This window comes from Struthio camelus, chromosome 13 (assembly GCF_040807025.1).
Source record: "Struthio camelus isolate bStrCam1 chromosome 13, bStrCam1.hap1, whole genome shotgun sequence".
NCBI lineage: Eukaryota > Metazoa > Chordata > Aves > Struthioniformes > Struthionidae > Struthio > Struthio camelus.
In genome coordinates, this window is record NC_090954.1 from 22,092,730 (window position 1) to 22,108,565 (window position 15,836).

The 15,836-nt window shown below is 48.1% G+C and overlaps 1 protein-coding gene across 1 annotated transcript in view; it reads left to right on the forward strand.

Annotated features, from left to right (window-relative positions):
• The window catches only part of LOC138069174 (protein diaphanous homolog 1-like), a 48,732-nt gene that overhangs the window by 9,036 nt on the left and 23,860 nt on the right, over positions 1-15,836 (forward strand). The window contains exons 2-4 of the mRNA XM_068960052.1: positions 14,209-14,307; positions 14,403-14,497; positions 14,758-14,859. Coding sequence (XP_068816153.1) covers positions 14,209-14,307; positions 14,403-14,497; positions 14,758-14,859 — 296 coding nt within the window. The remainder of the gene's footprint in view (positions 1-14,208; positions 14,308-14,402; positions 14,498-14,757; positions 14,860-15,836) is intronic.

A 15,836-nucleotide genomic window follows, 5' to 3' on the forward strand; every position in this document is an offset into this window, starting at 1 on the left:
TGGGGAGTTGTATGAGATTCCTTGTTGCTTAATGGGGGGGGGGGGGGGGGGGGGAAGTAAGATGAGGAGCAATGAGAACACATGGGTTTAAATTACCTTCTTTGCCAGGGTAGGAAGTGGGAAGAGATAGCTGGCCATGCCTGACAAATCATAGCTACATCCAGAAGATAATTAGTGAAGAAACAAATGTGTTTTATGCAGTGTGGACCACCATAGATAACAGCAAACAGTCTCATATACCCTGCCACAGATTAAAATGCTTCATGCTATATCCTCTGGATGGCATTCACTCCTGTGCCCGGGAGGTCCTCTTTCATTTCTATCATGTAGCATCTTTTTTTTTTCCTTAGCTTGGATACTACTGGGGGGGGGGGGGGGGGCATGTGTGCCAGGTAGGCTTTACTGTTGAGGAAGATGGTACTTCATTTGTAATTGTTAATTTTTAGTTGACTTTTTGTAATTTTTTTTTTTTTTTATAGAACTCATATCGTTTCACACTCTGCTGTATGCTTCCTTAGGTCTTGATTTGCTGTACTCAGAGGGATATTTCAGGCTGTTTTTATTTTTACATCTAACTCATGCAGAGAAGTTGTCTGCAGGACTACCAGTCAGGCACCAAATTTGTGTAGGTTTGGACTTTACTGTGACCCAGTTGCCCAGCAAGGGAGATTTGACACTATTTTGCAGCTGAGTGTGTTCTATGTAGTTTGAAAAGATCTTGCAGAAAAGAAAATCTTCACGAGCAGGACTTCAAGTTCTTCCTGGTAGCCACAGCTAAAATGACACTAAATCTTAGAGTGAAAACAAAAACAAACTTCACATTCCAAGACTGTTGTGAGGACAGGATGTCTGCTTTGAGGGATGTTCTTTTTTTATTTTCCTTTATCTGACTCTTTCCAGCATTCTTGCTGCCTTGTGTCATACCTCCCTGTCCCCGAAGCCAAGGCTCCAGAGTCAACTTTTGCAAGAACGCCTGTGAGAGCAAATCTCCAGTGTACCTTCTGGGAGCCATGTCAGAGTATTTGGCAGACCTCTCTTCAGGAAAGAGGTAGAGGCTGGGTGGGGACTGAGTCTCCAGTTTTTGTTCCTGGCTTTGCTGCCTGGCCCCTCCTGGGATCCTGAGCAAACCGTTTCAAGTGTCCCAGTCCTAGTGCTGGAGTCTTCTCATCTTTTCTGCAGGAAAACTTTCCCCTTTTATTTAGGCACTCTGTTTTTTGTATTGCACCATTAGTGATGTTAGCTGAGACTCGGCACAGTCCCTACGTCTCCTTGTGCTCGGTAGTTTCTCTGTGGTCTTCAAACTGTCTGGTCTCCCTTGGGATTCAGGCTGATGCCCTTTCTTGTTTAGTCTTGCCTTGTGTATGTGGGAGGGATCATCAGTGTTTTGTGCAGTCTGTGCTGGTTTTGTTTCTTAAAAGTAGAGAGGAGGGCCCTTCTCAATGTATGACCAGTGCAGGTTTGCAGCAGTGAGCTGCTGTGTCTGGGTTTTGGGTGGTTTGGGTTTTTTTTCTTTTTTTTTCCACTGCTAACACTGGTACCTGCATGTTTATCAAAGAAATCTGTCCTTTCACAGATGAGCCTCATGCGGTCTGTGAGACAGACCACAGCAGAGAGCAGGCTGTGTTTCAATTGCCAGCAGAAGGTGCTTGTGGTCTGGATCTGGCCTGCTCCCGTGAATTCGTTACCTCCCTAACACATCTCTCGCTATCTTGGCCTCTGTGGATCTAATCCCTAAAAACCTACAGGAGCAAATCCTGCGCGTTGCAGATGTGCTGCAAGGCCTGAGCACATCGGTTCACCTCTGTTCTTCCACATGTGCAAGAGAGTCTAGCAGTGACTGAAGGGCTTGGGAAGCTGCCTCTCCTGTGGCCATCAGTGGCATGTTGTGCCGCCTGGGGTTGCGTGGGGCTGCGTGGGGCTGCGTTTAGCACCTCTTCAACGTTTGCAGCAGAAGCTGGGGACAGTTCTCCACTTTGCCTCTGTGTCTGCGTGGCGACACAAAAGACATCACATGTTTTCTTTGGCACTTGGCATTGATAGGAGCAGATGCTTAGTTTCCAGGGTACTTTATTATTCTGGAATTCATACGATATTTGGTACAGAGGAGAACCTGAAACTTCCCAGATAGGAATGGCTCTGCATGTATTTATGGAAGCACGTCTGTGTTTTTTCATCTCTCCTTTACTGGGCTCATGCCCCATCTTTTGCTGGAGCCCTTAGGCTGGCTGCAACCAGGCCTGCAAGCAGGTACCAAGTCCCCACAGGGCAGGGTTATGTGGGGTTAATCTCCTGTACAATGCAGCGATCTTGTTGAAATGCTGATTTCTGTGTCTGCTTCGGTCCTGAAGACTGGAGGAGCACATAACTTAGCAGCCATCGCTAGCTCTCGTTCGCTCTCTCTGCCTGTTAAAATCTCTCTTAGTTTTCCAGCACGGCTTTAATTAATTGGGCTCCCAGTTAAGCTGCAGGCCATGCACTCTCCTCTGATCTGAGAGTCCCACTGCAGCCTGAGCAATTCAGAGGTGAAGGTGGCATGGGAAGTTAATCAAGTGGGCTTGAAATACAGCAACCCAGAGTTAACTAACCTTGCCAGTGCTCCTTCTGGGCCTCGGGCTGTTAAGCAGGAAGTACAGTATATGCTGGGAGAGTGTCGGTACATCCGCATGAGTGAAACTTAGGATGGGAAAATCCTGATCGCTTTGGGGCTGTGCCCTGTCACTTGTTTTTGTGATGAATAGGATTGGCTCACTGGGACTCCTGCCCTGTCTTTTGCTCTGTTGGGATGGGTCCTTTGCATCTCCGTCTGTCTTAGTTTCCCACCTCTTAATTACCCAGAGCAAAGGGTGCGGCGCTGGTGAATGAAGTTAGCATGACTGAATAGTGAATGGAGACGGCTTGGCCCTGTGCAAGGGACCACAGGTGGAATTAGGGGATGGAAAGTGTTGCCTACTGAAACGTAGGGAGCATTTTTGTATCGGTTTCTGCTGCTGGGGCTCTGCGTCGCTGTCAGGGCAGACCAGTGGCTGGTTCTGCCTTCCATCTTGCCGCTACCGGAAGCTCGTACCTAACGTTTCAGAGGAAATTAGGGCAGCCTGGCTATTTAAACACAATTTAACAGTGTTTTCAGCACTGTCATACCTTCAGAAACAGACCTAGAAACATTGTTGATGATTTTTTTTTTTCCAGCAGAGCTTTGGATGCTTTTCCTTGCCTGCTTTCACCCGCAGAGGGCACCCAACCTGTCAGTCGGAGCAAGGGAGGCCACAGCCTGCACACACTGATGCTGTAGGAACTGGGTTTGATTCATGCTGCTCAGCTTCACTGCCCACATCTTGTTTTCGATCCATAAAACGTGTTCCCCTGTTTCTCCATCCCTTGGCAGGATGAGGGGACCTGCTGGATTGCCTGCTGCTTCTTCTGGGTGCTAACACCCTGGACTGGTGGGCACATCTCAGGACTGAGATCTAGCATAGACTTACTGCTGTTGCATTCTCCCTTTCTTGGTTTTTGAAGGGACTGAGAGTACAGGGAGCAGAAAGGTGTTTTCAAGTCATCTCCCCGCTCTTTGTGGAGATTGAAGGGACAATTTTACAGGTAACAGGCCCACCAGACTATTGCCTTTGCCTCCTTCAGTGGTAGGTGCAGGACTGGTGTTTGTTTTCTAAAGCTTTCCCGTCGCCTGCCCTGCTTCTGTTGCAGGCAGGGTTTTCTCTGGAAGACAAGCTTGTGTTCAGCCTGGTTGGTGGTTTTGTTTGTTTTTACTTGTCATTTTTTTCCAGACTGCTTTTCTATAAAACTATTTTGTCTCTTTCCTTTAAACCTCTGGATTTTGTCTGTGTAAGCAGATATGATGGAACATGTTCTGTTTCCTCCTTTAGGTTTGGGCAATGTAACGGGGATGTAGTAGGAGCAGAAGGTCTCCTTGGAAAATTTATCAGCAGAAGAGTGGCTATGGGACGAGTAAGGGCTGTGCATCCCCTGGCCTGTGGGTGTTCTGGGAACGGATTGAGGGCAGATAGGGAGCAGTGGCATATTTTGGTTGTCTTTTTACTGTAAAACTTGCTATGATTAGTAAGGCTGGCCTGCCAGAAACTGAAGTTTCTAGACATGTGCCAAGTTAGGCGTGCTCTCTATCAGCTCTGCAGCCTCTGCAGTTGCAGAAACACAAAAGCAGTTGTTTGGTGCTTTGCCCCAAAACCAACTGTGACTGTGCTGTCTCCTGGAAGGCATGGCCCAGGACCTGCCTCTGTGATTTTTACTAGCTGCAAGGAGAGTAAGTTTTCACCTTAAGACCATTTCGTGCTATCTTTTCATCAGCAGTGCCTTGTTCTGGTGCTGTGTAGTGTCCCCAAACTTCTTGTTACAGCATCTGCTGGTGTGGCAAGCATTTGGTTCATGTTTCCCCTCTCCTTTTGATCTCTGAGTTGAAGTCTATTTTTTCTGAATGTTCTTAATTTCAGCATTTGAGTTAAATTTCATAGTCTGAGATGTCTTTAGGCTCGGGAGCCTGGCAAAGACTTTCATAAGGGGACACAGGTGATCAGTATGAAGGACATACAGGTGTTTGCTGAAGATCTGTGTTGCTGTGTTCTGCTGTACAGATATTTGGGACAGGCAGGGTGGTAGTCTGTGTTTCTGCACCAGAATAAAGTGCTGCTTGTCCTGATGGCCGATGTTATTTAAATTTTAGATATTTTAATATCTTAGTCTCCCAGCAACTCAGGTCACAGTGCAGATCTCCTTTTAGACACCAGGTGGCACATGGATCTCTTGTTTTTGCATTCAGGCTTTACGACACTGCTGCAACCACCGTTTAATGCAACAATTCAGGGACTGTCGCAGCGAATTTCCGGTCCTGACTGTGGATTTTTTTTATGGGGAGCTCAGACCTGGCTGTGCTGCCTATAAGAGATCTTGTGCTGCTAAGGCTATGCAGCACCTGTAAAGCCTGTCAGAGGCAGCTTTGTAGCAGTACTGTTACCAGGCTGTAAAGGAGTACTTTGCTCACTGTTGCACGATTGTGCTTTTCTCGTGTGAGTTTCTACATTGGTCCAGGAAATACTCAGCCTAGCTGGCCGCAGGCTTGGTGGCAATCAGTGCTGTGGTCAGGATGGCACTACTCTTACTCTGCACTGACTTTAGTGCCTGAACAACCCTGTTGCTCAGAGATTCCTTCCGTGCGGGCAGTTGCTGTTGCTCATATTTTATGTGATTCTGCATCTTTCAGCCACACAGAGCTAAGCTGGGCACCAGGACAATGCTTGCTATGGCTGTGCTGATAACACAGTGCAGCCTGGGTGCTTCAGTCTCAGGTATGCACCTCCAAATAATACATTGAAGACCACACAGTATTCACACCTATCTGTTTTATTTTCTAGTAGGTGGAATCTAGAGAGGTAGGAGGTAGTGATATCAAAAGATCTAGAGACCTTTGCTAGAAATCGGTGACCTATTAGCTCCAGAAGGCCCAATCCACAGTGGGTGTTTAACTCCTAAGTAAGTATAAGATAGTATTGCAATTGCTGGGAATTTAAAAACTTAGCTGCAGGGTGCTAGGGGGTTTCAGAGCTCTGAATACCTTGCATAGTCCTGAACCAAAATCCCTCTTGAGAATGAAACTTGAAGTTTTCCTGAAAATGCTGCCCAGCGCTTTGGACTAGCTAGCAGAATATTTTTTGCTGGTTAGCTGGGCCCTGTAAGTACTCTCAAATGCTTTTAAAGCTTCCCCGCACGCTCTTCCTATGTCTTCAGAGCTATGAAACATTGGAGGCATTGCTTCCTCCTGCTCACAAACCTTCTACTGCAGGCTTCCCTGACACAAGTGCCTGATCTAACTGATACTTTCCTTCTTTCTCCTTTTTCAGCATCGTGTCAACTGCTTGATCACATCTGTATTTTGAGAGGCAGAGGCCTTCAAGGTTCTGTCATTATTGCTTATATTTGGCTCCAGCAGCTATATGTTTTGTGTCATTGTTGGCTAAAAAGTGGCAGTGAATACAAATTTTTCTTCTCTATTGCTCAGGAATATTTTCAGACAGAATGGAGATGTCTGTTCACCAGGAACTAGTAAATTCCAGCTCAAAACTTTCTGCTGAGGAGAATAAGTGTGGGGGAGTACGTGCGCTCATCAGGTGTCCTTACAGCATCACAGAATAGGTTAGGTTGGAAGGATGCTCTGGAGGTCTCAAGTCCAACCATCCTGCTCAGAGCAGGGTGAGCTTCAGAGTTCGGTGAGGTTGCTCAGGGCCTTGTGTAGGCAAATTTTGAGCCTCTTCAAGGCTGGAAATTCTATCATATGTCTGGATTTGACTGGGCTCCCTGTTCCAGTGCTTAACCACCTTGTTGTGAAAAGTTCTCATATCCAGTCAGGATTTTTCTTATTGGAACTGGTGATTGTTCCCTCTTAACCTTTTCCCTGCTCTTGCTGTGATGTTGTCTAGTTTCTCTTGAAATGGGATTGGATAATACATGCTAAAAGCATCAGGGTACTTTTGTGACAGGGCTTTGGGTGCTGTTGCTGCTGCAAACCAGAATAGTTGTTTTTCCTCAGGAGACAGAGACTGTATGGAGGGCTTTCTTCCTAGGTCTTCTACGTGTTTAATTCCTGCAAATACATGGGGTACCTGCTCTCAGCGCAGTACCCTGCAGAAGGATTGGAGCCTGTACCCTGGAGTTACTGTTCCCAGAAAGGTATCTCGCTCCTCATCACAAGTTTACAACCCAGAGCTACAAGTATACAAACGCATTCCAGACCAGCCAGCGCTTTGTACGTTACCCGTTTCCTACCTGCATGTGACAGAGCCCAGAGAGGAGAGCCACAACCAGCTCAGAAGCTGTTGCTTGTCGTAGTACAGCTGTGAATTTTATCAGTTGGTGTTTTTGTCTCATAACAAGTGGCGTGTTGTCAGTATGCCTTGGACTGACCTTTTCCTGCACTTTTCGAATAAGCAGTACCAAAACAGAGCTATTCCATGGGCATTGCTTGCCTTGTTCAGATGTGGCACAAAGTATTGGTAAGCAGCACTTTTTTTCTGCCCTTGCAGCACCATCCATGGGGCACCCGGCGTTCAGGTTTTGACTGCGTCAGACTTTCTGGTGCCAATGTATTTTGCCAGGTGGAGGTGGCATTTCTAACAGTAAGAAAGTAGAGGATGCACAGAAAAGTAAGTGGGAGCAAGATAGGGTTGTGACCCAGGGGTGCCTCGCTAGGAATAAGGGACTGCTCTTTTCCTGCTGATGCTGGTAGTATTACAAGTGTCTTGGCCTCGTAGAACTCGGCTGTCAGTGCTCAGTTTTGTGGGTGCTGAGGGTGACAAGCGAGCTCGGCGCTGGGGTACTTCTCCTGCCTGTCCAGTAAGGCCAGCCACCTCCATCAGGTCACTGCTGTTGCAAAGAAACTCTTGCTGTGTTACTAGCGGGTGTGCAGGTATGTGATGCTCTGCCAGAGGTGCTGGTACACGGGACCACATCTGTAGCGCCTGCAAGCTTTCGTCCCTGGTGATAGCGCTGTGCTGTCAGTGTCGGGCAGTGATTTTTGCAGTTTGAACTTGGAGAAGCCACTGGGCGAACCCTAGGTTAAGGCCGTGGGTGCCCTAGGTTCTTCTGGCCTCACGTACGTCTTGGGGTTTGTCCAGCCTGGAAAACAGGGATTTTTTTTTCCAGGAATGTGTATGATCCCCTTGCTCTGTGTTAATATTTTCAAGTCCCTTGCAGTGCTGCTTGCAGCCGCCAGATGCGCGCAGTTGAGCCGTTTTGGCCCGGTTCCTGGTAATGAGGTCACAGGATTGGGATTGGGAGAAGAGCTCAGCTGATCTCCTGGCGAGGCTCTGACGCAGCTCCTGCACCCTCCCCTGCCTCCCCCCGCGTCCCCCCGGCTCCCCCCGCGTCCCCCGCGCTGACCTCCTTCTCCAGACAAAGAGAGGAGACGCCGGCTGCGCATGCCCAGCGCCCCGTGCCGCCGGCAGACCTGCGCGCCGGCCCCGTGCTGTATGCCGTACCCCCCCTCCCCAGGCCGAACCTGGAAGGAGCAGCTTGGCTCACGTTTCAAGGAGTCTTTGTCCTGCCGGGCAGCTTTATTCGGGAGATTTGTCCGTCTTTTCTGTGTGTGACAAGATCATAATTGGGGGGTTTCTCCATCTGCTGCTGGGGTGGGCCGGGGTTGGGGCGGGGGGTGTCACAGGCCGAAATCACCTGCCTGCGCACACAAAGGCACCAACTGCGCCCCAGCCGGCTCCGCCAGCCTTCGGGGTACTCAGTAGTTTTGCTTGTTATAAGCAGAAGGGGGGGATTAGCAGTCTTTTGTGCCGTTGAATGAGACGGGCATCTCTGAAACATTATGCAAGCCCTTGTCTCTGCCAGTGAACTGTTTCTCTCCGTCTCTTAAGGGGCTCCCTGCATTTCTCCAGTGTACCCCCTCCCCGTCCTGTGCTCTCCGAGCCTCTTGCTATTGTGCTTGTGTGTATCTTCTCTTTCTTTTTCTTTTTCTTTTTTTTTCTTTTTAAAGCTTTTTGCCCCCTCCCTGCTGACGTTACGGATTTAGGTAGCTGCTCAGCAGTGCCAGCGTACCCCAGCCCTCAGCTCCCACGTAGTTTTGCCAGTCTTCATCACTCCTGCCCTGTGGCACTGTCTTACCAGGCTGAGGTCCACCCTGATGTGTTGCTCGTACTTTCCCAGCACTCCTGTACTGAGTCACTTAGGGTGTGCTGGGAATACGCCGGTGTTTAGTAGCCACAAAGCTATGTTGCGCAGTTATTCAGTCCCCCATTGTTCACAGGCTGAGAAATTCTGGCACTTTTATCTATTGCCACCCCTAACTATGCAGCAATGCTGCAAAAATACGAGCTAGTCAGCACCCTGCTTGCGCTGATCCTGTCTTGTCGGCCAGTTCTGGCACGCAGGGCTTTCTGCTGTCCTGGTGCTGGGCTTGTGTCATGTCTCTTGGCGTGCAGGGGATGTGCCCGTCACTGCTGCAGCTGGTACGGTCTGCAGAGTGACAGCAAGATTGAATTCACCTGTGTCCCCTCTCCTTGGTGTCCTGCAGTGCATTTGCACCCAGGCAGGCTATTGCTGCGAAAACACCATTGCAGAGCTCAGGCTTTATGTCAGCCTGCCTGTGATTCCACAAAATGGACTGTTCCCTCTCAGGAAAAGGGCCTTGTAGTGAGTTTTTGTAGTGCCACGCTGCTTTTTGGGATAAGCAGTGTTACATAACCTGTGGTACACAGCTTTGTGGCATGTGAGCTCTGGTGCTCCCACAGCTTGTGCTTGCAAGGGTCTGTCAGACCCTGTAGACAAGATATATGGTGTTACGGTGTTTAATTTCTGCTGTGTGCCATGCTCCAAGCAGGCCCAGTAATGCTGAGACCCCTGCTACTGACGGAATTTGGTCCTTTGGAGCTATGATTATAGCTGCAGTCACTTATGTTAGTGTGGTTTTTTTCCCCCTCTGTATTATTCCCTTTTCCTCTCTTTCTTTAAAATCCTTGCTTTTCCTCCTCATCCTCCTGTGTGTGTTTACTCCAGTTGCCACAAAGAATTTAGGATCCTGAATCCATTTGTTTTCCCTGTCGTAACCGAATGCATGCCCTTGGCCTCTTGTTGAACTAATCCGGAGAAAACCTCCCGTAAGATTCGCATGTGAAGCTTAAGCTTCAGATTCAGCTGGATTTGGCCCTAGGCTGATTTACTTCTAGCTTAAAAGTTGGAGGATCAAGGATTGTCTTCCAAGGTATACTCGTTCTGGTTTTCCACATGTCCTTTGAGTCCTACATCGTGCTGATGGGCAGCGTCTGTTCATCTCAGTTTTGATCTACACCAGTTCTCGCCCACTGTCTATTTTGAATCCTTCCTGCTGTCCCTGGGTCTGGGTGCTGGCCACCCGCATCCCCCTTGAGAAGAGGTAGCGCCAGGCTGCCAGCACAACCCCTGAACTGATTCCCAGTGCGGGTGGTAACGCAGATGAAACTTGGCGTTTTTCCCAAACCTGGAAAAACCTATAGACATGGAGGGTAGCAGCATTAGTTGTTGGGAGTTGAGCATGTGAAACATGGTAGATTTGATATGAAATAAATGAAGTATTCACCTTGTCCTCAGGATTGTGCCTATAACACAGCGTAAAAAATGGAATTAAAAAAGGGGGGTGAGAGGCAACCAGAGAAGCTCGGGAAGAGTCAGGGCTGCTAAAGTGTTTGAAGCAAATGGTTTGCTGTAACGACAAGTTAAATGACCCGGTAAGGGCTGGTTGGCGTCTCTTTTTCTGCCTGCGTTGCACCCACTACCGAGGTGTGGGGCTGGGGTGCTGCTCCCCTCGCTCGGCGGCCTGTCCGGCGGCAGAGGGTGCTCTTGCACCGCTGTGCGAATCCTTCCTCTTCCTCAGCCATTTTAGGCAAAGTGTTTTCCTTCCTTGCAGTCTCCATTTTATGTTTATGACGCAGAAAATAAAAAGGTTGGCAAGGGAGGAGTCGGGGGGGAGGAGGGGGAGCGAGCTGAGCCGAGGCGAAGCTGTCGCTGGAGCTTTGCGGCAGCGGCTTTCTCAGCCCTGAGACTGCGAGCAGGGCCAGCGTGGGGCAGAGCAAGGGGGGATGCCAGAACCGGGGGTCTGCAACCCCTCTGCTGTCCACACAGTTGATATTTCAGATGAACTGTTGCCCCAGAGTCATCCCCACCCCCAAAGTCTGATATTACCCTCCCTTGCTGTTATAGGATGCTGTAGCTGCAACTTGGCTCTCTTGCCCTCGCTTCTGTGTGAGGCTGTGCAGATCAGCGCAGCGGTTATCCCTCAAAACCGTATGGAAACTGGATGCAGCTAAGCCTTCGTTGTACAGCTGCCATTGTCCAAGCTCCCCTGACAAATGGGACTTTCCTGTTCTCATTGTTCAGGATACAAAGCTCTATCGCTTTATTTTCCTTCCTGCCTGTGCAGGTTCAGGGTGGATCATTGCCCCAGGTGTGTTACTGGTAGATCCTGGCAGTGGCACCTTTCCCAGCTGTGTGGAAACCTCCAGGAGAGCTGCCAGCGTAGGACATTTGAGTAATTGTTATTAATGTCTCTATTTACAGTAACAACTTTTATCTTATTCCTTGCTGCATCCTTCTTGTGATGCGGTGGATCACTTAAGGATAAGTAGATATTTCTCGATCCAGGATCTGTAGCAAACTGGCAAACCGCACTGTTGGAGGCTTCATAGTGCTTTTTGTAAAGCAAAAGTTTCTTTGCAGACATCCCCCACCCCAAACTCAGAAGAGCCTCCTACCTCCCCAGACTTCCCCCTTGGATCCTGCCCCTGGAAGACTGCCTGCTGTGTGACGTGTTAGTGGCCTTGTGTTCATCCTGAAGTCTGGGGCTGAGCTATAACTCAACACACTTGAAAGAAACAGGTTTGGGGGCGGTTGGGTCTCCCAGCAGAAAATGGTGTCCTGCTCCTGGTGAAAGCCCTGGTAGGCCTCTGAGAAGGGAGGCATACATCATCCTCCAACAGGCTTGCCCGACAGCCGTGTAAGACAGTGGTATTCTGCACAAAAAGCGTTTGACCTGGGATATGGCACTGTGTAGCGCTATGTTATTTTCTATACTGTTGATTCTTACCTGTGTACTGGACTGACTACTGACTACTGTGTACAGTAGTCTTCATCTGGGTTAGCTGGGTTTTTCGGGGCATCGTCGTTCTTTTTCCTGGGAGCTGGATAATTGTGTTCCTCCCATGGAGTATGACTGTTTTAAAGTGTTTCTGTTATCTCTGCAATTTGAGGTAGCCAGGTCTCAGGCTACAGCGTGCCTTGGCTGCTAAGGGAGGCTTGTGAATTCAGAAGAATGGGAAGTTAGGGAGTTCATGGTAAACTTGGATTTCTCAATGACAAAATACGCTGTTTCGGATCTCTGTAATGTTGACGCTTCTGTCTTGATAGCGAATTCTGTCACACCAGCCTACCAGTACTAAGATATCAGTCAGACTGAAGACCTTCCAGAAGGGTGGGTAAAACATGCTTATGTTTCAAGGAGGCTGAGGGCGAACGTCTCTTAGTGTAAGTGCTGTAGGGCTGCTTAGAGCTTTCACAGCTTCAAAGTTAGTGATGAACTTCACTGAATCAGCCAAAAAAGGATGCAGTAGGCTCAGGGATGATGGACTGGCTTGTAGCTAATCATAGGCATATCTTGCAGTGTATGGTCTACTTCCCAGTAGTTGCCATTTGCAGACTCTTGCTCTGTTACAAGCACAGCACATCTTTCCCTTCCATGAAAGGTGATTGGCAAGAAATAGTTTTTTGAGCCTCTATAGGGCTTCTCTTCTCTCTTTTATTTTTTTTTTTTCCTCCAGACTGAAGTGTGTAGTTTAAGGGTTTGTCTTCTTTTTGTAGCATCTGCTGTTTCAATACCCAACCTTTAGAGGTATGTGTAGTATGTGTATATAGACTGTAGCTGGTTTAAACGTATTTGACTAACTTCAAACTAACTGAAGCTGCTAACTCCAAAACCTGCCTGAGGTATGGATTAAATGCTTTGCAACTTGGTCCAGGACCACCTGGGATCTCAAACAGAACACATTACTGTTTGTAATGAGACTGACGTGTTTACAGTTGGTTTAGGTTAGTCTGCACAAGTAGCTCGTCCATGAATGACGGAGAGGTGAGGGATATATCTGTAAGACTGCTCAATCCCACCTCAGTGCATTTTTATAGAAATTTGTTCCTTCCACGTAGAATAGGTGAGACCCTTCTACTTATTGAGTCCTAGGCCCAGTTTATTCTCAGGTTCTTAAGTCTTCAGCAATTGCCCTTCTGTAGCTTTCCTAGAAATGTGATTTCACAGCTTAGTGGAGCTTTTTGTTTTGCCTTTTTTAGCCATGTAGTCTGTGCCTTTTCTTCCCACAGCCCTTCACAAGGATGCTTCTCAGGAAGATAATGAATATCTTTGTCCTAAGAACTCCTGTGGTTTCTGGGGATAGTTACATGAGTGGCTTTTCCTTTAAATATCCCTAAGCAACAGTGCCCTTTGCTTGCAATCATGTGCATGCCCACATATATGAAAATAGGTCAGTGAATCTGTGCCTGCAGCAGCCGTACTGTCTGCGCGCTAGCCGGGGGTGTCAGCACATGTCTGAGGGCGGAGGCATGGCAGAGCGGCACAGTCATAGGTTGGCTCCAAAGGGAGAGATGCTCGTCCTCCCCTGCCTTGTTACTAGGCAGCCTGCTCCCTCGCGGACTGAAGAGCAGGGTGGGTGCTGAGGGTGCTGCAGGCTCCAGTTGTGCCCAAGGTGTTGAAGGGGGAGGACCCTGCAGGACACATTAGGGTTGTGTTTCTCTGCTGTTCCTCCTCGTTTGCAGAATTGGGGTGCAGTAGGAAGGGCTGTCTTGGCTTTCAAATAGCCCGTGTACAAAAGGGGACTGGAGCCACACTGCAGTTGCAGGGCAGTATAGCAGAGCTGTTAAGTTCCTTTTCCCTGGTTTCACCTGCCAACTTCTGTTCCTGCTGGCCACAGTGAATTATCTACATGGCTTGTGAGGTTGCCATGGGACAAGGGAGGATCATCCTGGTCCTTCCAACCCGTGATGTCGCTTGCAACCAATGAAGTAGTGAGTGTTAAGGCATCTAAGCAGCAGGATGCCTTTAGTCATCCCTCTCCTGGTATGGAAGCTGGCAGAGGGTGTTGCAGGACAAGGTCCAAACCTGTTCACAGTGTTCCTAGATGTGCAAGTCCCAGGAATGCTCATTCCAGGAGCGTTGGTTGGACTATTTGTGCTCCCAGAGAAGGGAGCGTCTGTGACAGTCTCAAGAGACTGATGTAACACAGAGGGGAGGATTATTAACAGGCTGCAAGAAGGTCCAGGGACTGGGATGACATTGGGCATCTTTTATGTTTCCTTTCCTATGCAGAACAGTACAAATTCCATGCATTCGATATCTCACATTGAGCTCTGATGTACAGGTGGATATCGTCACCTTGGCCTCAAGCCTCTGCTTTTATTTAAGGCAATAGATGTCTTTAGGAAGGTTATTTATGTTTCTCGTGGGAGACTGTCCATGTCTGTGACAAGGCCAAGGAGAGCAGCACTCTGAGCTTTCTCTACCTCTTTGTGAAAACAAGACATTTGTTATGGACTGGCCTGAGCTTTGTCACTGATTATTAGGGCAGTTCTGTTCAGACATTGCTTGAAGAAAAGCTCATGCACGTTCAGCCTTTCACAACTTACCCATGTATTCTGTACTCGCAGCAAAGAAAGACCAGGAGGGTGGAGAGGAGAAAAAGATGGCTCAGAAGAAAAAAGTAAAGGAGCTGAAAGTGTTGGATTCGAAGACTGCCCAGAACTTATGTGAGTATGACAAAATCAGGATCCATTTCCCTTTAAGCACTTGGCCAGATGTTGTCCCTAAAGATTGACCTGTGCTTCTCTTCGGGTCCTGGCAGCCATTTTCCTGGGATCTTTCCGCATGCCTTATGAAGAGATCAAGACTGTAATCCTGGAGGTGAATGAGGCTGTGCTGACTGAGTCCATGGTTCAGGTGAGTGTGTGAACTGGGCAGGAGAGAATTTTTGTGGGCAATTGTTTCCTAACTTTTGCTGCACTGCAATTTGGGAGGGAATGACCTTGTTCACTACAGAGCTCTGTTAAAGTTTTTATCTCTTTCCTTTCTTGTGTGGGAGGGGCATACAGCGTAAGGAAGCTATTTCTACTCTATCATTTGGACTTCTCCCTTGATTGTGCGAGCTGGGTGCTGGTTCAGGCAGCTCTGTCCCACAGATGTGTGCGTTTCTTTTGTAGAATTTGATTAAGCAAATGCCAGAGCCAGAGCAGCTGAAGATGCTTGCAGAGCTGAAGGATGAATACAATGACTTGGCAGAATCTGAGCAGTTTGGGGTTGTGGTGAGTGCCTTTTCCTCTAGTCAGCCAGAGAGAGATCCATCGGCACCTTTCCCTAACTGAAAAATTGCGTTTTTCACTGGTTTGTGCCTTGTGTGATGTCCCATTTCTCCTCCATGCTCCTTGCACTGTCTCTGAATTTCCTCCGTCTAGTGCTGCACAAAGGATCATCAGACAGGCTAGCATGCACACAGATTTATTTCTGGAAAAGGGAAAGGGAAGATTCTCCCAGTAGCCAACCAGAAGGAGAAACAATGGGAGTCTCCCCAAATGAGCATTCTTTGTCCCCCAAGTACCTTTTCCACAGTAACTAGTATTAGGGAAACTCACTCATTAGGCTAATGGTGTTGATTGGAGCAGGCTTTGATCAGGTGGATCTGTGCAGTGCTAATTGACCGTTAAGCTTTGTGTTGTCCATCACTGGGTAATGTTTATTGGTTGTTTAAGTGACCATTATCTCCTATTGTTATCTACTGAGCACTAGGTTCCCTAGTATAAGGTTACAGACTAAAGCTAGAAAGCAAGGGGTTGAAAAGGAAGGACAATTCACCCATTAGCAGCAATCGCTTCCCACTGCAAAACCCAACACATTATAGACCTAACAGCCTTTTCACAGCACACCAGTGCAAGGCCCTGAGGATCAGAGCACTGCCCCAGAGCCTGGGGGTGGAGGTTGCAGGGCTATAAGGGAAAGGCAGGCTGGGGTGGGGGGTGATACAAGGGAAAGGCTTCAGACTTGCAAATGGGGGGAACTTAGCATTACAGAGGTGAAGGCACTGTGCAACTTTAGGGCTTCTAGGTCTCATTGTTAAGCCTTTACATGCACTCAGGATAAATAACAATTAAAAAGTCTCTTCCACCTAGTCTCTCTGCTACACATCCTGTCTTTCAGGTAGGGACTTTGTTTCTGTAATTTTTCTTTCTTTCTTTCTTTCCTTTTTTGGCTTGTTAATATGCCCTTTAGCATTCTTAAAACCAAC